The sequence below is a fragment of the Gouania willdenowi genome, chromosome 21, assembly GCF_900634775.1.
Source record: "Gouania willdenowi chromosome 21, fGouWil2.1, whole genome shotgun sequence".
Lineage (NCBI taxonomy): Eukaryota > Metazoa > Chordata > Actinopteri > Blenniiformes > Gobiesocidae > Gouania > Gouania willdenowi.
This window is the reverse complement of record NC_041064.1, coordinates 17,575,569-17,599,699: the sequence shown is the minus strand read 5'-3', so window position 1 is coordinate 17,599,699 and position 24,131 is coordinate 17,575,569. Positions and strand designations below refer to the sequence as shown.

The following is a 24,131-nucleotide window of genomic DNA, read 5'->3' as shown; positions in this document are numbered from 1 at the left end:
AAACAGAAACTCTGATCATTGCTCCTGATAAAAAGATCCCTCTCATTAAAAACTCTCTTGGTGATCTGGGCTCATCTGTTAAAACCAGCCTCAGAAACCTTGGGGTTGTTTTTGATCAGTCCATGTCTTTGGAGGGACATTGTCGTCAATTGACTAAAAACTGTTTTTACCACCTGAGAAATATCTCTAAAGTGAGGCATTTATTATCAAAATCAGATCTAGAACTGGTCATACACGCATATATATCATCTCGTATTGACTATTGTAATTCTGTTTTCACTTGTTTTAATAAGTCGACCCTAAACAGACTCCAGATCGTTCAGAACGCTGCTGCCAGACTTTTAACTTTTGCTTATAGAACATCCCACATCACCCCCATTCTTGCTACTCTGCACTGGTTTCCAGTTAAGTTTCGCATAGAATATGAAATATTAGTTCTCACGTTCCGAGCATTACATGGTCAGGCCCCTAAATATATCTCGGACTTGTTGTGCCCCTACTCATCAGGGCGATGCCTTCGGTCTTCAGGTCAGGGTCTCCTAAAGTCTCCAAAAACTACATTTAAAACCAGAGGAGACCTGGCGTTCTAGGCTGTAGCTCCCAGACTCTGGAATAACCTGCACCAGTCTCTCAGGGAGCTCAACTGTGTGGACAAAAAACTGCAAAAGACTACACTTTACAGAAAAGCTTTTAGTTAAATGGATTTAAATTTTTATTTATCCTTTAATGTTGCTGTTCTTATGATATTTATGCCCTATTGTTTTATTATTCTATTGTGTTGCACTTGTACTTTTACCACAACTCTGTACAGCGCTTTGTGATTTTATCTGCAAAAAGCACTTCATAAATAAACTACTTACTACTACTTACTTAAAAAGAAATGTAAAGTAATCCAAGTAAGTCAGTATACTGACTTACTTGGATTACTTTACATTTCTTTTTATAAAAGGCTAGTGCAAAATAAAAAACGTGTATTCTCAACTCCCAACAGGATGACATTTGAAGGTGTGCATTTGTATTGTAATATGACAATATATAATTAATGTGTTGTAAAATAAATGTTTTTTTTATAAATCTGTGAAAGTTATTAATGTTTTGGAGTATACTGTATATTTCATAGAAAAGTTTGTTTGTACAGGTCTGATAACAATAAGCTTTTGTTAGTGTTTTCTAATTTACGTACAATATAATATCACGTTTGTACAATATTATATCATGTTAGTACAATAATTATATTTTTTTTACATTAAAGTGATCCAAATCGTAATTTCCCCTGTAGCAGCTCTATGCTTCTGTAGAAAACAGATGCCTTTGATGCGCTGCCTCAAGTTCATACAAAGACATATAATAACTGCATTTTATACAATGCATTATTATTGATTTGTTTAGATAGAAATGTACTATTGAGGTATCAACTTAGACATATTCATGATTTTTGTTGTTGTAGAAACACATCCAAGAACAATGCTGGAGTTGTTGTAGTAGTAGTAGTAGTAGTAGTAGTAGCAGCAGCTCCAGGAGGAGTGTGTTAAAGTTTGAGCTGATGATTTTCAAGATTTGGCCAGGTTCCTATTAACACAAAATGGAGAGTATCTCGATATAAAATATCACAATAAATAAATAAAGCATGAGTCTGATTGACTTTTTTGATCGAGAGGCCAAAACAGAAGTTTGTGAAAAATTCTAAACATTTCAGATTTTTTTCCCCCTTATTAAATTCTCTTCACTCTGTAGGGGACACGAATGCGCTAATGTCCATTTTTCCACATTGAGCTTGTTTAGGGTCGGGATTTTAACAAGCGAGTCACATTTGATGCAGATCCGACTTCATAAGTGCAAATGAGAGCATTTTCCAAAAATTTAATATTTTGTCATTTTTGGCAAAAATTCACAAGTCCGCCCTGCAAACGCCCTGTAAAAATTATCCAAAATCCATGGATAGCTTTTTGTGTCCCACTTCTCTAGATGATCTCCAGCAACTTTGAGCCCTGTCGGTGAAATGCCCAAGGAGAAGTGCGTTAAAAAAGGACATTTGTCCCATATTAAATTCTCTTCACTCTGTAGGCGGCGCTAACGCTCCAATGTCTGTTTTTCCACATTGAGGTGGTTTAGGGCTGGGAATTCAACAACTGATTCGCAATTGATGCAAATCGGAGTTTGTATGTGCAAATGGAAGCATTTTACAAAAATTTAATATTTCGTTATTTTTGGCCAAAATTCACGGCTCCGCCCTGCAAACACCGTAAAAGTTATCAAAAATCCATGGATAATGTTCAGTGTCCCACTTCTCCAGATAATCTCCAGCGATTTTGAACCCCGTCAGTGAAACACCCAAGAAGAAATACGTTAAAATACAACGTTAACGAAAATAGCAATTTTGCAATTTTCAATTCTGGACTTCCTGTGTTTTTTTTGGCGTGGTCTTAAGAATATTTTGTACTTGTCTTGTCATGGTCTACTTTTGTGTCAATTTTGATGATTTTACGATGAATTAATTTCTTTGGCAAATCCTATCTTGTAATGCATTTTTGACATAAACATGACGCTCCAGTGGGTGAAGTCAATGCAGATTGGGGAATAATTACAAACGTGTAGTAAATATCCGCCGAGAAGCCACATGGGTTGGGACTGTCGCCACCTCCGGTCACAGATTTTTTGGGGGGATTTTGGCACAACAGCGGTCTTCCCCCGTTAACGGAGCTCCGTCCTGCGCTGCTGATATTTTCCAGATCTGCTTAATACACAGACTACAGCTAACGTTAGCATGTATATTAGCCGTAGTATCTGCCTACCAGCTGCAGTTTGAGGAGAAACTCTTGACGTTGTGCTGCCTTGCTGTGCAGGTGCAGGTTTACTACGACTCTCGTTTGTTGTGTTGCATCGCCATCTTTGGCAAAAAATCAGGTACTGCGACTAATCGACGTCACGTAAGGCAAGGCAAGGCAAATTTATTTATATAGCGCATTTCATACTCAAGGCAACTCAATGTGCTTTACATGATAAAACATTCAATTGTTTAAAATCAATAAGAACATTTAAAATCATCAGTAAAATCAATTAAAATCATCAGTAAAATCATCAGTAAAATCAATTAAAATCATCAGTAAAATCATCATTACATCAACAACATGACAAAAAGTCTCTCTCTCAATCATACGCAGTAGAGAAAAAAAGTGCCTTTAACTTTGATTTAAAAATGTTCACATTGGATGCTGACTTCAGCTCTGCTGGCAGTTTGTTCCACTTCTTTGCAGCATAACAACTAAAAGCAGCATCACCATGTTTACTGTGAGCTCTGGGCTCCACTATCTGATCTGTGTCCATAGATCTGAGAGACCTGCTGGGTTCATACCTGACTATCATGTCACTGATGTATTCTGGACCAAACCCATTCACAGATTTATACACCAGCAGCAGAACTTTAAAGTCTATTCTGAGGCTGACTGGGAGCCAGTGTAAAGACTTTAAAACTGGAGTAATGTGCTCTGACCTCTTTGTTCTGGTTAAGACCCGAGCTGCAGCGTTCTGAACCAGCTGTAGCTGTTTGATGCTCTTTTGGGGGATTCCTGTCAGAAGACCATTACAATAGTCCAGTCTGCTGGAGATAAAAGCATGGACCAGTTTCTCCTGATCTTTCTGAGCCATTAAACCTTTCACTCTGGCGATGTTCTTTAGGTGGTAGAAGGCTGTTTTTGTGATAGATTTGATCTGACTGCTGAATGTAAGATCTGAGTCAATCAGAACACCAAGGTTTTTGACTTGGTCTTTAGCTTTTAAAGATCGAGACTCAAGATAATTGCTGACAGCAGTCCTCTTTTCCTTGTTACCAAAGACAATCACCTCCGTCTTGTCATGGTTTAGTTGAAGGAAGTTTTCACTCATCCAGCAGTTTATTTTTTTCTAAACAGTCACACAACACCTCAATGGGACCATGGTCTTCTGGGTTCAGTGATAGATATAGTTGTGTGTCATCTGCATAGCTCTGATAATCAACCTTACAGTTCTGTAAAATTTGTCCTAAAGGAAGCATGTAAAGGTTAAACAGAAGGGGTCCAAGAACAGATCCCTGAGGAACCCCACAGGACATTGGTAATCTGTCAGATTCAAAGTTTCCAATGCTTACAAAATAGCTTCGCTCCTTCAAGTATGACTTAAACCATTGCATTACTTTTCCATTTAGTCCAACCCATGTTTGCAATCTGTGCAACAAAATTGTATGATCTACAGTGTCAAATGCAGCACTTAGATCCAACAGAATGAGAACAGATACTTTTCCTGAATCAGTGTTCAACCTTATGTCATTGATCACTTTGATAAGAGCAGTTTCAGTGCTGTGATGAGAACGAAAACCTGACTGAAATGTATCAAATATTTTGTTGAATGTTAAGAATTGACTCAGTTGGTTGAAGACCACCTTCTCAATGATCTTGGCCATGAATGGAAGGTTACTGATTGGTCTATAGTTAGCCAGTATAGAGGCATCCAGTGTTCTCTTTTTTAACAGAGGTTTCACAGCAGCTACTTTCAGGGATTTTGGTACGGTGCCTGATTGGAATGAGCAGTTAATTATCTGACACAAATCAGTGACAATTGACTTTACAACAGTTTTAAAGAAGTTTGAGGGTATTGTGTCAAGGCAACACGTTGATGGATTCAGCTGCTGAACAGTCTCCTCTATTGTTTTTGGGTTCACTGTAATAAACTCTAACATTGTAGTTGACTCATCCCTCAGTGGTTGAAGCTGTTCAAGCTTTTTGTGATTTTGCTGGTTTGTTCTGATGTTTGACCTACGTAGACAGACTTGTGAGACAACATTAAAGTCAACTAGTCTGTTCAACCCCTACTCTGGATTACTACTTCAGAGTCAGCAGCTGCAGCACGGGTAAGCTGTGTGTGTGTGTGTGTGTGTGTGTGTGTGTGTGTGTGTGTGTGTGTGTGTGTGTGTGTGTGTGTGTGTGTGTGTGTGTGTGTGTGTGTGTGTGTGTGTGTGTGTGTGTGTGTGTGTGTGTGTGTGTGTGTGCGCGTGCGTGCGTGCGTGCGTGTAATAAAGTAACAAAGTGGTGACACAATAAAGTCGTCTCTGGTCTTCGGAGAGAAAGGACGTGTGTTCACTCGCTCCGATAACACGACCTTGGGAGATTAACAGCTTACAGCTGCAGCTGGACAGCCTGAGAAATAAAACTTGGGCCCAAGACGAAAAGAAAAATGGTTAAAAAAATGCCTGCAGGCCATGCAGAACCTGATCCGGGTTTGGAAGAGGTCAATGAGATGATACAAAACCTCAAAGACGATCTATCGTCTATCAAAGACGATCTATCTGCACGGGTCACAGCCGAGATAAAGTCGTTGAAAAAGACGCTGGAAAAATCATGGGAAAGCCTTCAAAGTGAAGTAAAGGTACTGGAACAACAGAATGTAAAGAATGCTGGACAGATAAAACTGCTAAATGCGAGGGTTGAAGAGCTGGAACAAAAGGAAAGAGAGAAAGATGTCATCATTACAGGCCTAAAGATAGCACCCAGGTTGAGACAGACAACGGAAGCGAGTGACGAAGACACAAAATCGATTGAACAACAGGTCATTGATTACCTGGAGTCAAAGGACATTGTCCTGAACCCTAACAACATCAACTCCTGCAAACTCTTGCCAAAGCGTGATGACACAAGAGCTGTAAAAATCACCTTCACGAATCTGAAATTTAAAGGAGAACTATTGAGGCAAGGCAAGAAATTGAAAGAAACAAAGGTTTTCATGAATGAACACCTGACAAAACAAAACGCAAGCATTGCATGGAAGGCACGCCAAATAAAAAAAGGAGGAAAAATTCTGAAGACGTGGACAAGAAACTGCAGGATTTATATCACACCACTGGGAGAAGAGAACGGAAAGCCAATCTTCATCAAAACGATGGAAGACTTGGGAAAATACGAAGGATCCACCTAAACAACGACATTACTGATGGTAATCATGGACATGGACCCAGATCAATATAAACACTGGAAACAAGACTCAGAATGTGCTTACTTTTCAGAGACTGAATTCAATGTGGCACAGTCAGAAACTTGGCTAAATGAACAAAAAGGTATGAACTTTACGATAAAAGGCATTATACATAAAAGATGACAATGAAATGGAGAATGTGTAACAGTAAAAATAACGAGACCAAAGGGAGAGAACATATTAATCTGTTTTTTGTATCCTCATTGCAAAATAGACATATTTAATGAGAACCTAACCAAAATGATAGATGGAATATTAATAAATGACATCTCCGACCATTTACCAATACTTACAATATTTAATACTAACGATCCACCCAGAAACATATGCAAACACATGCAAAAAAAAAATAATAAAAAAAAATACATTATATAAAAAACATCTTAAAGACAAAACATTGAAAACAGAACTACATCCTATGGAAATTACAACAAATACTACATACCAAAACACTGAAGATAATCTATTCTTCCCTTATTGGGTCACATTTAAATTACTGCTTATAAACTAAGACATAGTAATGTGTTTATACGAGAAAGGGTTTAATCTAACATTGGATAACACAGCACTGTCAATAGCTATTAACAGCTAGAATAACCTTGATGCAGAGACAAAACAAGGAACTTCGAAAGACGATGAAGTTTTCTTTTGAACTGGAGGAACGTAAACAAAGTCGGGGAATGAAATCTGCAGGGAACAAGGACGACACGAACAACGATGGAGAGGAGGAATGAAAAAAGACAACACAGACTACAGATGAGAATAAATCCTACATAAAAAAGGACAAAAAAAATGAAATTGTGTACAGACTGTTTGACCAGAGAGACAAGCTTTGATGTAAATTTTCTGTGTACTAAACAGGGGACGGGACTTGTATAAGCAAACTGCTACTCTCGTCTCCTTTTTCGGCATGCATAAAAAAAAAAAGAATAACAAAACTTCTGTGAATGCAACCATGTAGGAAATAAACTGAATAAATAAATAAATAAATAAAAAAGTTTGAACATCTGTTTTTTTTTTTCTTACGAAAATGAGTGAATTATCCTAATTCAACCATTACTTGTTAAAGGTAAGAAACACAATTGCACTAAATATTGAATAGTTAGCAATGGAGTTAGTAATTAAATATTAACAATGCTTGTTAGGATTTTTTAGATTTCGGACCTCTTTTGGATAATTAAACATGCACCAGGTCAAAATGACCCAGGAACACCATTGCTGTTCCTGACAAATGAACATAACAGGAGGGTTAAACAATTATTGAATGTGGATACGTGTTCCGCTCATACAGATATGCCTCGTAGAGCAGGTACACTAACGAGAAGCTTCAGACAAAATTGATAATTTACTCTCTGTTCAGAATCTTACCAATCAGCTCTGTACCAATAGATATATGTAGTTAAAGAGTGACTGGGCAACATGGCTCTTATCTGTTAGAATAGTGGATTTATGCTATGAGTAAATAAATACTTCATTTGTCTCTATGGTCAGCAGCTGCCTCCCAGCTGGTTATAGATTTACATTCCCAGTCTTTTTGATTCATTTACCATATTCTAGGACTGATGAAGGTGTGTGTACACGTGAATCCTAGTGGGAGGCCATTCATGAAGTCATCACCATGGATGGGATGATACACTGACTTCATGATACAATGATAGATGATGATGCGCTTGTGATAATGATACAATATTTTTTTAAAAGTAAGAAATAAGACAACTGTGACTTGACTTTAACTCTGGACATATTTACATATTCTGGGTGTGACCTTTTCAACTCAGTAGGAATATTAAAAAATGAATACTGCTCATATTCTCAACAATACATCTTGTGAGATTTTATTATCGCGATATCTTGTCATACGATACATATCGTCCCACATTTAGTCATCCCTACTCAGGTTTACAGGAGTTGTAGGCTTCTATCTTATCCTATCCCATTTTACCTTTGAATTTTCTTAATAATGGCTACTCTGTTCAAGAGAAACTGGGTATTGTTCTTGTTTTAACCCATTCATATTTAATGATAGGAAGTTCTGGCTTTGAGGATTTTTATGAGCTAACAATTTTTCTTTTCAGACTAAAAAACTCCTACCAATTTTGTCCAAAGCAACCTTCATTCAGGTTTATGTGATGTCAGCTTTAAGGAGTGCCATTGAGAACAAGAGCACTCAGAAAGGGCAAACATCCACCAAATACACTTTAAAGGCTTGGAAGAATGTTTTATCCCCATTAATAACGTAACAGTAAGTCCAAATTTAGGCACCTTCATTTTTTTTCAAAGAAATTGTGATGAAATCCAGTCCAGATTTGTTCCAGATGAAACTTGGTGGGTTAATCAAGGAACCAACCTGACATAACTGAGTCAAATTTCATAAAGATCAATCAATTACAAACTGAAATATGATGTTTTTTTTTAAACTTTGCCAAGGATTTTTAAACTGATTCACAATCAGTACGTTTCCGCCAGATCCACTCCAAAATTTTATGGAATATTCCATGGCGTATGGTCTATCTGTGGTTATATCCGTGAAGTACTTTTGACGTGTTCCTGCTAATGGACAAACAAACAAATTCTGGTGAAAAGATGAATTCCTTGGTGAAAATAATTATTCCAAAGCGCTACCTCTTTTTCATCTAATTTAATTTTTTTCAGAGGAGCAACAGTATATTCAGAAGTCCTGTATATGCATTAGCACCATTGCACTGTTACCAAGATAGACCAACAGTGTTGGGACAAGGTCTTTAGATTTAGCTACAGTGTTTTAAAATAATGATCCACAATAGTACAATCGAGTCAGACCAATTGAGTTTAATAGTAAAGTAAATGTTAGGGCTGTTCTTCCACAACTCAGAGTATGAGGCCAGGGGGATAATATACTAATAAAATAGATTTTTACAAAGGTTATTAAAGAGGCTCGAGTGAGGTCTTTAAATGAATTATGGCTTGATTTGGTTTGATGACTGACTGAAAGAGAAGAGGAAAAAACTGCTTCCACTCCTCCTCTCTTATACCAGTGTCACATGGGACAGGATAATTATTACAAATGGTAGGGGGTGGCTCCATTGAGGGCACGTACTCTTCATCTTAAACCAGCTCCCAGTGAGGTATAATAAACTTAGTTGCAACAGATAAACTTCTAGATTTCAAATAATAGTGGCCTATGGATGACAGAGTTGGCTCTGGAGTGATTTAGTTTGTGGCAACAGTGGTTTGATTTGGAGTTTCATTGGATTATAAGACTTTAAATCAGAATATCAGGGATTTGAATGTTATATATAAGACAGGAATAGAACTGGTGATGCAGAATTACGAGTCATCTGTGTCTTTCCTGGGGACCTGGGGTCCTTTCCAGCGGAACGTCGTCATCATGCTGTGTCTCATGTCCATTCCATCTGGATTCAACATACTCTCTACCATATTCCTGCTGGTCAGTCCACCACATCACTGTCACATTCCCACCAACAGCAACCTGAGCCAGGACTGGATCCAGGCAAGCATCCCAGTGGAGGTTAGGACCAGAACTGAATGTGCCAGTATTGTTGTAATTTATTTTCTGAAAGGCTAAAGATCTGTAAAATAACTCTTTATAAAACCACCTATTTCCTACAACTTGGCTTTAGTTCACCTCAAATAAAAGACATGTTTGACACCTTTATCTATTTCTGCAACTTAACAAAACAAAGTTACAACCAAAGAACACTTTGTTGAATGTGGAGGCAGTAAAGATTAAAAAAAAAGAAAAAAGTCAAATCCAAACATGCAATGATTCTGTACTACTACTACTGTCTTATTTTTCTAAGAATCTGGCTTGTGTACTTGTATATTGGACAATTTTAATTACAGATAAATAGTTACATTACATTGTCGAGGTGTGAAAGTAAGTTCACACAGCCTATAAATGCTTATTTATTGTCAAAGTGAAAAAAATAACAATAAATAAAGTGAATTTGACTTTAACAAAATACAAATATGTATTATTTTTTGTGTTGAACTAAAACGTTTTTTAGGGTGGAGTTACTTATGTTAACAATAAAGGAGTAAAATATGAGAAACACATCATAAAAAATGTATGATTAAAATTATGTAAACCTTTCTTAGCACAAATGTAATTCATGGTTTTTCAATTTTGATTCAGTTTCTTTTTTTCCTCATTTGTCTGTCCTACAGTTTTTACATTTTGCACTATTATTATCATGTTGGTATTTATTTTGTTTCTTGCCGTCTGCTCTTTTTCATTGTGTTGCTGCAACAAATTAATTCCCCCTCTGGGAATCAATAAAGTTACATTTTATATTGTATTCTATTCTACTTACAGCAGGTAGCAGGCCAGCAGCAAAGGAGCAGTTGTAGCCGATATGAGCTGGACATGGTTAAAAACCTGTCTGTCTCAGGGATCAACTTTAGCCAAGACCAGATCCAGAACCAAAGTGGTTTTAATTTGGGATCAAGTCCATTTGTTCTCAAGCAAGAACAATGTAGAGATGGTTGGACCTACAGCACAGAGTACTTCCAGTCTACTGCGGTCACAGAGGTACATCCAGTCACTGTATAATATATGACGCTTCATATTACATCATGTATATGCTATACTGTAAAGCCTCCTGCTGTTATCACATGTTGCTGAAAGTCAATCAATTACCTGACTCATACAGCTGCAAGATGCTAATGAAACTGGAAATAACTGGAGCTAACCGACTGATGTTATAGTTAACATGACTTGGCAACATGCTGTGCAATCATTTTAGGAAAATATGGACAATGAACAGAAGTTTAAAAACTTTGGCCAAAGAGGAGAGAAGACATGAATCCATCATGAACTTTACGAGCAGGACAACTGATGATTTCAACTCTTTATTAGTGTTTTATGATCGTCTGCTAGTCATACATTGTTGGTCATTGGTTAAGTTTGTCAAAGCTTGGATCTTTTTGGTTGATTGTCAAACCCTTAATAAAATGCTACGTGTCTGTCAGTTTAACCTGGTGTGCAGAGACGAGTGGAAACAGCCTCTGAATTCTCTTGTCTACTTTATTGGAGGACTTGTTGGATGTTGGCTCTCTGGACCACTCTCTGACCGGTATGTTAAAATCCATCTTATTATGAGAGTGAATATGGATGATGGATGGATGGAATTGTCCCTATGAATAAAATGTAATGGAGAACAAAGTGAAATGAGGGTATGTGTTACTGCTCTCTTGTGATTGGACTGTAGTTTCGGCAGAAAGCCTGTCCTCTTCGGTGCCACACTCATGCTTAGCGTCTTCAGCAGCGCTCTGGCCTTTGCTCCATCCTGGCCCATCTTCATTTGTCTGTTTGGTATGATGGGTGTGGGTCAGATTGCTAGTTACATCGCTGGGTTTGTATTAGGTACGTCGTCATTTTAGGACTAGATGCTTGCTTACTATGATTCTGTTGATGACGACAGAATAATAGTTACCTTTGTGTTTGTATTGGCTAAATCTCTCATATAAATCTCTTCAAGGACTTTTGTATTCAAATTGTCAATGATGCATGTAGAACTCGATAGGCAAATTATTTCAATTGATTCCCCAGTTGTTTGATTTATTGTTATTTTCTATTCACAGGATCAGAGATTTTAATGGGTTCAGTAAGAGTAATCTTTTGTGGACTCTGCTTGCCCATTTCTTATGTGTTTGGGATTATGATGCTGTCTGGCACTGCATACCTGGTCAGGACCTGGAGGCTGCTGTCACTGATCATGGCTGTACCAGGTCTGGCCTGTATCCCCCTCTGGTGGTAAGAGGCTTTCTGCACTGCCTCCAACCACACACTCTTGAGTGTGCAGCAAGAGCTGTTGCCCCTTTTAATCCACTTTACATTCAAAACATTGTACAACTGCTTTTCAGGTTAGTTCCTGAGTCTCCTCGCTGGCTGGTGTCTTGTCGTCGTATGAAGGAAGCAGATTTATTTCTGAGGTCAGCAGCTCTTAAGAACAAAGTGGAACCTCCATCTGTCATCTTCAACCCATCCAAAGTAAGAACGTCTTACTGTATCTGTTTATTGTAATAATATATTGCTCGGTTATATATGTGTTTACTGAATACTATCCATCTATCTATCTATCTACATTCCTATGAGTTTATAGCCATGATATGTTCTTGTTTTAATGTAATCAAGCATTTGGTTTTTAAATTCCATTGGATCCATTGGACAGTTTGAAGCCAGAAATCAGAAGACGGAGTCACTTGGTTTCTTGGATTTGCTGAGGACTACCAACATTCGATGTATGACCCTCATCCTGTGGCTCTTCTGGTGAGTTGAAGTCCACTTACATGTGACGCTCTGTTTTACTGTAAGAACCTCCACTTTTGTGACTATAGCATATGGTACGTATTGTCCTTACATCAATAATACAGTCTACTGCACCTGAAAGATTGCAGCCAATATTGTTTTTAGTTTACAGTTTTTCTCGGTTGCTTTGGTACATTTTTTAAATCATCCACAACATTTGCACAACAGTATCTACATTTCTCAAAACAATTCGTACAAATAACAAAACACCATGTGTTACATGCTAAAGCCAGTCTATTTCTCAAAATCTTTAGTTCATGAAAATTTTATACATATATATATATCAGTTGTTCTTGTTTAAAGAAATTAGAAACTGCGTTTCGCACAAGTGTTATTGCTCCGATAATGAGAGAGATAACCTGGTTATGTTCTTCCAGCTTCGTAGTACATGGCCACAACGTGTAGCAGGGAGGTAGCAACCAAAGAAATAAACATAATAAGCACTGCTTTCATTGCAACTGACTGTTTTTTCCCCAACTTTTTGTGCAGGTTTTCCAACAATCTCTGTTACTTTGGAGTATCTTTCAACATGTCTAATCTCTCTGGCGATCCATACATGAACTACTTCCTACTGTTTGCCATTGAACTCCCTGGATATACTGCCAGTTACCTGGCAATTCGCTTCTTCCCTCGGCGCCTACCATTAATGTGCTTCTCCCTATTGGCTGCCATTGCATTGCTCCTCCTTCTTGTCACTCTGGACGGTGATTCATTCATTTCATTTTTTTTATCCATCCATCAATTCACCCATTCATCCATCCATCCATTCCTGGTCATTGGTAAGTGACTGTCTGCTTGTCTACAGAAGATCTGGACAAATCTCCAATGTATTGCCCACCAAACATACAAGACAATGACAGACACACATATTCACTCTCATTTGTGAACTGCTTTGAATCTATCATACAGAGTTGTTCAAGCTAGGTTAACTGTAAAACATACCTGCACATCTCAAAAAGAACATGCAAACACAGTTACGTTCACCTGTTCCACTCAAAGTCTTTATTTTATGTGTTAGTGAGGTAAAGCCAATTTTGCAGGCTTGCTTCAATCATTTCTTCTCTTTTTGCAGGTTATCCAAATATCACCATTTGTCTGGTGCTGATGGGGAAATTTGGTACTCTTGGTGCTTCTGGGTTGTTATATGTGTACACTGGAGAACTGTCTCCAACAGTTATTAGAAATACAGCAATGTCATCCAGCGGCACATGGGGTAAAGTGGGTTCTGCTATTTCCCCTTACTTGATGGTTCTGGGTAAGACCTTTGAATCATTATTTCTTTGTACATCACATGTTTCTTATATGATTGTGTTGATATTACCAATAAATTCCTGTACCGATACAAGATGTTGACAGTTATTGTTATTAGTTAATTGTAGAAGTTGCTCCTATTACTCATGTTTAGTTGTAACTGGGCTGTATTAAGGGACCTCAGATCTGGTCTGGTTTTCTCTGCAGCTGTATATAACCAGGCCCTGCCGTGGATTGTTGTGAGCTCTTTGTCCTTTCTCAGCGTATTACTCTGCCTCTTCCTGCCAGAGACATTCGGACAACCGCTGCCTGACACCATTCAACAGATATCACAAACAGGGTGAGCCTCCAGTACAATCAATCTCTGGTCGTTTTCCCACTGAAGGTTAGACAGTTTATTTACAGTTTATTAAGTATTTTTCTTAAATAGTAGTTTTATTGTTGGAACTTTTGTTGCTTTGTACCTTAATTACTTTTCATAGTTCTGAGTTGTAGTTTTGGATTTTGGATTTATGAATTGTTTTAAATTTAAAAAAATTAAACTATTTTTTGTACTATAATTACATTACACTTTCATCCCTCTGGATCCTCCTGTTCACCAACAATTCACCAAACCCTGAAAGTTTCTATGTTTACTAGAATAATAGAACAAACACTTTTTGGAAAATGAAGCAATTGAAATGACAGATTTGTGTAAAAATGGTGAATGAAGAAAAGACGGGACATACAGAATATCCTTGTATCCTTCTCTTTGGAAATCGATAAAATACTTTGTAAAACAAACATAAATACAGTTGAATGAAACTAATGCATCTCTCTTTATCTGGCTCTCAGGTTCAGATGGCCATGGGCCTACAGGAATCCACCAAAGACTGATGAGAAATCAGAGAAAAACCAAACAATATCCCCAGAAATCATTTGCACAACTCGCCTTTGAGACTTCTGCAAACCACAGTCTAACTGCATGACCAACATTATTAAAAAGCAGACAGTTGATGACATCTGATGTACTATACCAATGCTTGGATTACTTTATATTTCTTTTTATAAATGGCTAGTGCAAAATGAAATGTTTTCTTATTTACGTACAATATAATATCACGTTTGTACAATATAATATCATGCTTTTACAATATAATTAAATTGTTTGTACAGTATTGTATCATGATTGTACAAACATTATATTCCTTGTACATTATCCAAAATGTATTTTCCCCTGTGGCAGCTGAAAACAGATAAAATAAATAAATAAAATGGAAAAAAAAAAAAAAAAACATTGACATTGTTAAAGACATTCACATTTTTTTGTTCATACTACCAATACAGTACTATACCATTGGTTCTCAAACTTGTTTAGGTGAAGTATTTCTCTTTTTTCTGAATCAAAGTACTTAATTTGTCCAGCTACAAAATTTTGCTTAGAATAAATTAAAAAACATCTATAAAGCATAATGATGGAATGAATGAGCGATATCACACATTTTAAAGATTCTAACTGTGTAAATAAGTGCAATGAAATAGTACTTAGTACCTCCTGAATTGATTTTTAGCATTCCTGTCATCTCCCACCTGGTGTAGGGTATTTTCAGTTCATGTTCTAATAAAGGTCATTATTATGATTAATCATTTTAAACCAAAAATACACGTTTTAAAATCCCCATATTTTTCATGTTTTTATTTGTACATTTTCCTCTCTCTCAAGTATCCATAGGGGCACACGTACCCCCATTTGAGAAACACTGCACTGCACTACACCATGATATTTGAAGGCTTTTATTCTGAATGTCAGAGTACCGGATGTTAACTGTTTCCATCGGTCTTCACTGAGTCTGCGCAGACTAGCGTCGCCTGCTCCGTGTGTTTCCAGTTGTTCACTGGTAGGCGAGAGAAAACTGATGTCTTCACTTAGTCTTTTCGGAGAAAATATCGTTCTTACACCGTCTGTTTATCAGTGAGGGTGAGAAAAAAAACCGAGGAGGAGGAGAGAGACATAGAAGCGTTCCTGAGCCGAACTGGTGAAGGATAAAGAGGAGGCAGAAAAGAAGGATTGAGAAGAAGAAGAAGAAAAAAAAAAAATTCCCGGAGAACCTAAAATGCTGCAGATTTGACTGAAAGGTAAGAAACAGCTCAGGGATCGATAGTTATGGCTGATCGATGCTGAGTGGATTGGTACTGCAATGACTGAGTCACAGTGTGTGTGTGTCTGCTGAATGTAGGTCATTGTGTCTGTGGGACGAACCGAACCGAGCCTAGGCAGCGATAGCAGAAACACATGCACTGCTCGCTGCTTCTCCCACACTAAGGACGGAGGTGACACCCTGCACCAGCACTGATTTAATACACACTGCAGATCACTTATCATGAAGAGCACGGCAGCACTCAAACACAGTCATTGGAGATAATGATAGTTTGTGTGTGTGTGTGTGTGTGTGTGTGTGTGTGTCTGATAAAGGTGTATTATTCTATGAAACTAACAGATTGGATCCAGTAAAACAACAACACAAGAACATGATTTATTTTTATTTTTTTAATTCTATCAATAATATTTACAAATAAAATGCAACAGAGAAAGGTAATTAAATATAATACATGCACTTAGCTTTTATGAGCGTGGGCAGCTTTACCCACACTAATGGATGTGTGACATTGGATTTAAATTAAATAGCAAACATCTTAAGTAAATCAAACAATCACATCCATCTTTCAACAGTGGACAATACTGTTTTAACATTTATCAGCTGTCCTGGATATTGTTTGGCAATAGAATAGAATAATTTTATTGTCATTGCACAAAGTACAGCGAAGTTGCCCATGCCCCTCCCAACAACATTCAAGTGCACTTTAAAGATTCAAGCCAAACAGACACAATTATCATAAAAGCAACATAAGGTACGGTAAAAGTCTGTCGGAAGCAAACCGATTCTGCCTCATCAAGTTGAACAGATATCTCAAATGTCATTCTGCCGAGGCAAAACTGTCACTTTTCCCGTTCATGTATATGTGATACGTCAAAACTGATATTTCATAGGTCATTTTAAGTTGGCAGAATTCAAGTTTAAAATACCTCAAACGTAATTTCCCCAAGGCAAAACTCCAGTTTAAGATATTTTCAAAACTATCCTGAATTAAAGCGTTCTGCTTTGTTTGTTTTGGATATTTAAAATTATGGTTTCCTTCCAACTTCTACTGCTTATCCGTAGTCGGGTCGCGGGGGCAGCATCATTAGCAGGAAAGCCCAGACTTCCCTAGGTACTATGATGCCACTGGTAAATCTTCACAGCGACGGATCGGTGCAGAAGCCACAGCAATCCTGCCTGTCGATCTCTCGCTCCATCCTTTCCTCACTCGAGAACAAGACCCCAAGGTACTTGAACTCCTCCACCTGGGTCAGGACCTCATCTCCAACCCGGAGAAGCCACTCCACCCTTTTTCGGTCGAGAACCATGGACTCGGATTTGGAGGTGCTGATTCTCATCCCGGCCACTTCACACTCTGCTGCGGATAAAAGGAAGGAAATGATGGTTTGCCAAGTCAAAATGACATAACTCATTAAGACGAATAACAAATGTGACATCTGAGATATCTGTAATGTTGACACCAGATGGGCACATTTAGGCATTCAATCCTAAAACAGCTTTCCATATAGGGCTGGGCGATATATCGAATATACTCGATATATCGCAGCTTGTAGTCTGTGCGGTGTTGAAAATGACCATACCGTTAAACTCGCTGACTTTTTTTTTTTTTTTTTTCTTCTCTTGTCCTGTCCAGCATCGAAGATTACTTAGGTTATTTTATTATTTATGCTTGTTTGTAGATTAACTTTTATGTTTAGGTATTGTCTTTGAAGCCATAGGATTGTAAAATTAAAAAACTAAAAGGAGGGTCCTTTTTATAAATACCATACACTTTCTTTTCCACCATTTGATTTCCTATTATGCAGCTATTTTTTATTTTACTGATTTTGAAATGACCTGTGACATCCTGCACAAAAGTGTATTATATATATATTTTTAAATATCTTAGTGGCATTATGCACAAAAGGTGCACTTAAATTTAGTGTTGTTTTGAAATGTCATCTTAATGATAACATGCACAAAAGGGCACTATTTGTTTTTAAAATATTGTAGTGGCATTATGTACAAAAAGTGCACTTTAATTTTGTGTTTTGAAATGCCATGTGAGTTGCATCCTGCACTAATGTCTTGTTTTGAAATGTCTCTGTGACAATTTTGCACAGAACGTGCACTTTCTGTTGACAATTTTATGTTTGAGCCACTCACTGTTTAATAAATACAGTTATGTCAACTTTGACTTAGTTGTGATATCCCCTTTTTTGCATGAAAGTTTAAAATTGGCATATATTAATGCAGTATGATCAAGAATGTTTTAATGTAGACCTATAGAATCATCATACTGGTGTGATTTTGTGCATCAAAGTGTTAATTCAAGGGTAATGCAAAATATCGAGATATATATCGTGTATCGTGACATGGCCTAAAAATATCGCGGTATTTATAAAAGGCCATATCGCCCAGCCCTATTTCCATACAGTATCTACTTCTTCAAACTGTTGTTATCCAAGGCTGGTTGTTGAAGTATATCATACCGGGTAAAGTTTCTCATCTTCTGATCTTTGAAAGAAAAGAGGTTGGATGTTTATTTATTTATTTGCTGGGTTGCTCTCAACAAAAGAACTGGAACAGTAGTTCCTTAAACCCCTGTCAACCTGTAAATCTTTGGCTTGGGAAGATCTTTGCGGATGCAGTCATTCCACTTTGTGTCTAGTTGTTGAACTTGTTGCCACAATCTAATTTTGTTTGGAGTGTTTGATTGTTGCTCGCTCGGCTGAAAGTGAATCAATGTGTTCACTTCACACACAAGTACTTCCACCACAGCACAGCAGCCCTACAAATGTTAGTTCAAGGCAAAGACTGTGAGGAAAAAAAAACCAAAATAAACTCTTTAACACAATAGGCCATTAGCTTGTGGTTAAAATTAACCACTACTTCATGCAAACAAGCACAGAACTGGCAAATTAGCTTCCTAGCTCATAAGTGATGTTTGATTAAGTCTTTATCTGTGGACTAATGGGTCTTTCAAGATTATCACTTAAACACTCAGGGCCATCTTCAAATAGAAAGGCAAACCCATTACATAGAGCAGTGGTTATAGCAGCAAGAGAGTGAACAATTATGTTTTTTCTACAAATGTAACACAGTAGAATATTAAAAAAATGTAAAATAATAATTAAAAAATGAAATGCTAATTTTCGAACTAAGTCTGTAGTGTCTATGTGCAAGAGCTAAAAATCATTGTCCTACCAAAAATCTGGTTTTGCAGTTAGTATCAGTGAATGATTCTGCATAGTGCAGACTAATGATGAAAAAAAAAGAAAACACCACGACACATGAGGAAGCATTAAAATGAAATATATATGTAGTCTTGGTCGGAAACGTGAGCTGACTGATTTATCAGCTTTCTGGCTTTAACCGCTGTGAGACTGACAGTAAATCAGCTGCTGGGCTCAACACAAAGCCAAAAATTAGAATCTGCTGGGATGAATGCCAGCTTAGAGAAAATCCTTAGTGAAAGCTGTTAAAGTCCCATAATGTTAGAGATCAGGTTTACAGACTGGCTGCCCCTCTGTTTGAAAGTGTTTATTATTGATGTCAGTAAAAAGCAACTAGTTTATTAGTTTATCCTTTATTTAAGGGGTGTAGACTAGTGATATGTTACATGTTCTTGGTTCCCACTCGAAAACGAGATGTTGCAGCTCAAGGGGCTTTCCACGAATAAATTTCAAATATTGATATTGAAAATCAGTTTGATATCAGCAAAAAATATTGCATCTGATTATATCGGCCTACGTTTAAAATTTCTGATATGATCACTCAGAGACAAGCAGTTCATTCTAGACTCCAATCCAGGACTTTTTTCAAGCAACTAAATACTGAGACAAAAAAAAAAGCTGAAGCGCACTTGAATTATTGTTTTTTTTACTTTAAAAGTATATCATTTAGAATAATAATAATTCCAAGATCTTCTATTCTGTTCAATTGCACAATAATATTATGTTTAAGTTTAACTAGTGGTTATTTTTGCACTTAAGAAATTTTAGTTTTTACTGTTTGAATTTTATTTTTTCTAATATATTTGTACTTATTTTATCTGATTATGGAGCATTCTTCTATGTAGGGTTTAAAATGATGTAATTTCTGTATGTTAACAATAAATGGGTCAGTTGTCCTTGTGATATCGGATTGATAACGGTATCGACCAATAACTAAGGCTGCAATATCTGTATCCAATCAGAAGTGAAAATGTTGAATCGTGACGCCCCTATTTGAGACTACATAAATGGAATAAAGTACCGTAGAAAGTGCACTTTTCAGGAAGCTGCTGTCGTTTTTCAATATACGGACTCGACTGTGGAGTATTTTCTGAGGCTGTAGGCTTTTTTTCTCATTTGCTGTGGGGATTACTGTGGATTATTGTGACCAAAGGACTCAGTGTCCATCGTGTCACGCACTTTTAAATACAGCAACCAAACATGTCTGTAACTAACATTAAAAATCTGTGCATTTGACAGATGTCCAACGTTACAATGGAAGCAACCACCATGCTCCCCATTCTGAAGAAGAAACTGGCCTTTCTGTCAGGTAAACTGGATGCAGATGTTGACTGTAGACAGTAGAAGTTGTGACCTCATCTTAAACAACCTAATGTGCTTGTGTTTAGGGGGCAAAGACCGGCGCAGTGGTCTTATTCTGACTATCCCTCTCAGTTCGGACCAGACCAGCATGGAGGAGCTCAGTGCCACACTGGACTACCTGCTTAGCATCCCCAGGTACACAAACGCATGTGTAATATGGCTCTGTGTGGTGTTGTAATCCAAAGGCTGCTGGTTTTCACTCACAGCCATAATATTAGAGCTTTGTGTAACTGAAGTGACTAAGGCTACATTCACACTGCAGGCAAATGTGACCTAAATCCATTTTTTTATTTGCCCATATGCGACATGTATCCGATCTGTTAAAGAGAAGTTTGAGCAGCACAAATGAGATTTTTAAAATTCTGACCCAGAGCACTTTCATGTGATCCTAAATTGCAATGCGACCATATTTATCCGACCTCTACGTCATCGAAATGGGATAAACGTCACAATTCTGCATCCCAGGAGCAACGGAAAAGCTGGATCTTGGCTAGCCAAGGCTAAATTGTACTTTATATGTGGGCATCGCGATTTTGGAGATGTTTCCGAACGGATTTTGACTTATCGTTTACCAGGAAAGAAGCAGCATTGGGTAATCTTCATCTCGTTGACCTCCACAAGAATGCGTTTACAGTTCTTTTTCTTTCTTATGCAGCTTCTAATCAATTCAATTTAACTTTACTTATATAGTGCAAATTACAACAAAATTGTCCCAGTGCGCTTAACAAAATATAAAGTCCATAGTAAGAAATCACCTCTCATTTCTATGAGGAAAGTTTACATACGTACACACTCGTTCAATTGAGCTGTTATTGTCATTTAGTTTGAGTATCCCTTTAAGAAGGAATCAGAATACACAGTCTTCATTAGTTTTGCCAATTTTTTGTGCTGCAAAAGGGGATTTACACACTATAAGGCATGTGGTCGTTAATGTATGACAAATGAGTGGTTCTGTCTGCAGAGATGCTGGATCTGAGCCCTATGTCTGTGGCTCCAGGGTAGCGGTCCAGTTTAGTGTAAAACTCGCTCCCCCGATGTACTATTCATGTTCCAGCCTATTTCTGAGCTCTTTGGTCTCTTCATTTTTAAGAGCGTTAAACGATGTGTTTCTTGAACTCTAAAATTAGCTTATGTAATATCTTTGTGACTGTGTATCAAATATAAGCAACTATTGTTTACTCAATAGATTCAAAGCTTTTTTTCTTATCTCACTGTTTCAATCAAGCATGTTTACATTTCTAATACAAATCATCACATGACATTAGATAATGGATTACTTGATAACACATGTTACTCGATGGCCTTCTAATACAAGAATTATGATGTTTTTGGAAACCAAACTACCTTAATATACATATATATGTGTAATTTGGTAAAATGCCACTGAAAATGCAGGTTGCTCTTTAAATATCAAAGACTTGCATACACTGACATGACCTTAACATTACTGTACTGTAATCACAGTTTAGTAAAGTTGCAGTGTGGTACATTAGACAAACAGAAAACATCCAAAAAAAGAGCTGAACCTTGTATTAAGATATAATTTTTACTACAGCATGAAAACAGGTGGATACAAGAGTTCTATTAGTAATCATCAGCTAATAATAAAATATATCAGCAGTCTCAAGATGCCTCCAATTATCATTAGCAATCATACAATTTAAACGCCTCTAATGAATGCTTCCCCTTCACTCTCAGTGAGAAATGTAAAGCTCGAGGATTCACCGTCATCGTGGACGGACGAAAGTCTCAGTGGAACATTGTGAAGACCGTGGTGCTCATGTTGCAGGTGAACACATTTTAAAAACCCATGCTCTGTTCCCATTAGTGCTGCTCATGACTTCCATAGACTTAGTACTAATGATGATGATGATGATGATGTTTTAGAACGTGATCCCAGCTGAGGTGTCGCTGGTTTGTGTGCTGAAGCCAGATGAATTCTGGGACAAAAAGGTCACACATTTTTGCTTCTGGAAGGAGAAGGACCGACTGGGCTTTGAGGTGAGCGTTTTCTGTTAGCATGGCCTCAGGAAGGACCTTTAAAACATACCGTTTGATGAATATTTGGTCAAAGAATATATATAGATAGATAGATATTGACTCTTTATGTTTAGATTGTAGTTAGTGTGATGTTTTAGTGCATTTGGATTTTATTTTTATTTATAAATTTTAATCAGAAAATGATCATAAAAATTCCTTCAAGATATTATTGTTGTTGTTGTTATTATTTAATTAATTTAGTTTTTTAGTATTTTTAATTACTCAGTGGTTTAGTAATATTAATAATACATTTTATTTATAATGCACTTTACATTTAAAGCAAAATCTCGACAATTGGTGCTATAGAAATAAAAGCAGGTTTAAAAATATAAAACAGAGCATGAGCTGTACAATAATTATGGCACTACATTCACAAGGTTAACATAGGACCTACATCAGTTAACCCTAACTTTTTCTTTATCCATGTGTCTTGATTTAGCTTGTTTCTATAATTATTTTGGCTACTTTTCTACTATTGATTCTCTGTCCATATTGCTCATGGATACACAAAATGCAATTGTGAGGTTAGGTCATTGAGGTGTTGTTATGGTGTTTCAAATTACCTTTTTAGTTGAATTGATTATTGATGCAGTTTTAACTAAAATCAAACTGAAGTGGCATTTGTTTTAGGGGTTCTTATCAAACTGAAGCTAGTTTGAGAGTTTGCGGCTTCTTCTTCTTCTTTCTTTCTTTTTTTTTTTTTTTACACAAATCTGCAGTTTTTCTGGTTTCCAGTCTTCACACACCCTCCTGACCTTATGCTGTTATCTGATATCAAACGCAAAGCAAGCACAAAGCCAGTCATTAACCGTCCTGAGTGCTGCTGGAAACCTGATGCAAGATCAATGATGTGCGTGCGTGCGTGCGTGCGTGCGTGCGTGCGTGCGTGCGTGGGCACAGTTTGCATGTTTGTGTGATTGTCGACCTGCCCCCTCTATTACAGCAGATGGTTTTAATAATGGAGATCAGAAATCTGTAACCCAGATTTCTGAAAACTACTGTTGGCTCTTTAGTAGTTACCACGGTAACAGTAGAAATTTGGTGGATCCGTATCCTTGGACGTTTTTGCTGAGAGATAATTGATCACAGTGGATGCAGGAATGGCCTTACTGTCATTTGTCACATTGAAGACGTCTTTGTTTACTGAAAGAAGAGAGGACGGTTCACAGGGTCCCCACGGCCATGCAATTCCTGGAAAAGTTATGGAATTTGAAAAAACGATTTTCCAGTCTTGAAAAGTCATGGAATATTTTAATTGTTTTGGAAATATAGCTTGTTTTATTTTAATGCTTAAAATATGTTAAACCCCAACGATGTTGAGTAGGGGTGGGAACCTCTGGGTACCTCACGATACGCGATACAAAGCTCCCGATAATGATTATCTCATGATATGACGATACTGCGATAATCCATATATTGGTCAGAAATCAATCTACAAAAATCTGACATAACAAGAAAAAAAAGATTAAGTGAAAAAATAAATTTTTTATTCATATCTCTGGAAGACGATGCATTGAAAAAGTGTCCTATGAACAGTGACACTATTTTAGTGCAACATTTCTGTAAAAATGTGTCAACATACCAATGTAAATGAATAAGTATCTCCAATAGTGATTGCTGTAAACAAAACATAGGGTCTATCTTACCAGTGACACCATTATAGTGCAATATTCCAGTAAACAATATATTGGCTCCTTACAGTGACAAAATTCCTGTGAAGACGTACCTGCACATTTTAGTGAAAGAAAAGGTTTTGAAAAGAAAAAGAAATATATATATATCAATACTTTGCGCGAGCATATTGATAATCGATCG

The 24,131-nt window shown here is 37.1% G+C and overlaps 2 protein-coding genes across 3 annotated transcripts in view; both read left to right on the top strand.

The window, feature by feature from the left end:
- Positions 1-8,964: 8,964 nt before the first annotated feature.
- Positions 8,965-14,542, top strand: LOC114455387 (solute carrier family 22 member 5-like). Its single transcript, XM_028436594.1, has 11 exons — positions 8,965-9,508; positions 10,316-10,531; positions 10,972-11,075; positions 11,211-11,365; positions 11,584-11,755; positions 11,866-11,992; positions 12,174-12,271; positions 12,800-13,014; positions 13,383-13,565; positions 13,769-13,901; positions 14,396-14,542. Exons 1-11 carry the CDS (start codon positions 9,299-9,301, stop codon positions 14,496-14,498), a joined length of 1,716 nt encoding a protein of 571 aa, XP_028292395.1. The 5' UTR covers positions 8,965-9,298; the 3' UTR covers positions 14,499-14,542.
- An 839-nt stretch (positions 14,543-15,381) lies between these two features.
- Positions 15,382-24,131, top strand: part of sestd1 (SEC14 and spectrin domains 1) — a 29,073-nt gene continuing 20,323 nt past the window's right edge. Inside the window, exons 1-6 of one of the 2 annotated variants that reach the window (XM_028436734.1) lie at positions 15,382-15,676; positions 15,778-15,871; positions 20,154-20,223; positions 20,303-20,411; positions 21,975-22,065; positions 22,164-22,277. In XM_028436734.1, the coding sequence (XP_028292535.1) occupies positions 20,154-20,223; positions 20,303-20,411; positions 21,975-22,065; positions 22,164-22,277 (384 nt within the window). In that variant the 5' untranslated portion in view covers positions 15,382-15,676; positions 15,778-15,871. The remainder of the gene's footprint in view (positions 15,677-15,777; positions 15,872-20,153; positions 20,224-20,302; positions 20,412-21,974; positions 22,066-22,163; positions 22,278-24,131) is intronic. The other variant, XM_028436733.1, reaches the window with a different exon arrangement.

Coding starts and splice junctions, on each gene's coding strand:
- LOC114455387 (XM_028436594.1), top strand. CDS start 9,299: ATGCAGAATTACGAGTCATCTGTGTCTTTCCTGGGGACCTGGGGTCCT. Junction 9,509..10,315: donor AGGCAAGCATCCCAGTGGAG/GTTAGGACCAGA, acceptor TTCTACTTACAG/CAGGTAGCAGGCCAGCAGCA. Junction 11,366..11,583: donor CATCGCTGGGTTTGTATTAG/GTACGTCGTCAT, acceptor TTCTATTCACAG/GATCAGAGATTTTAATGGGT.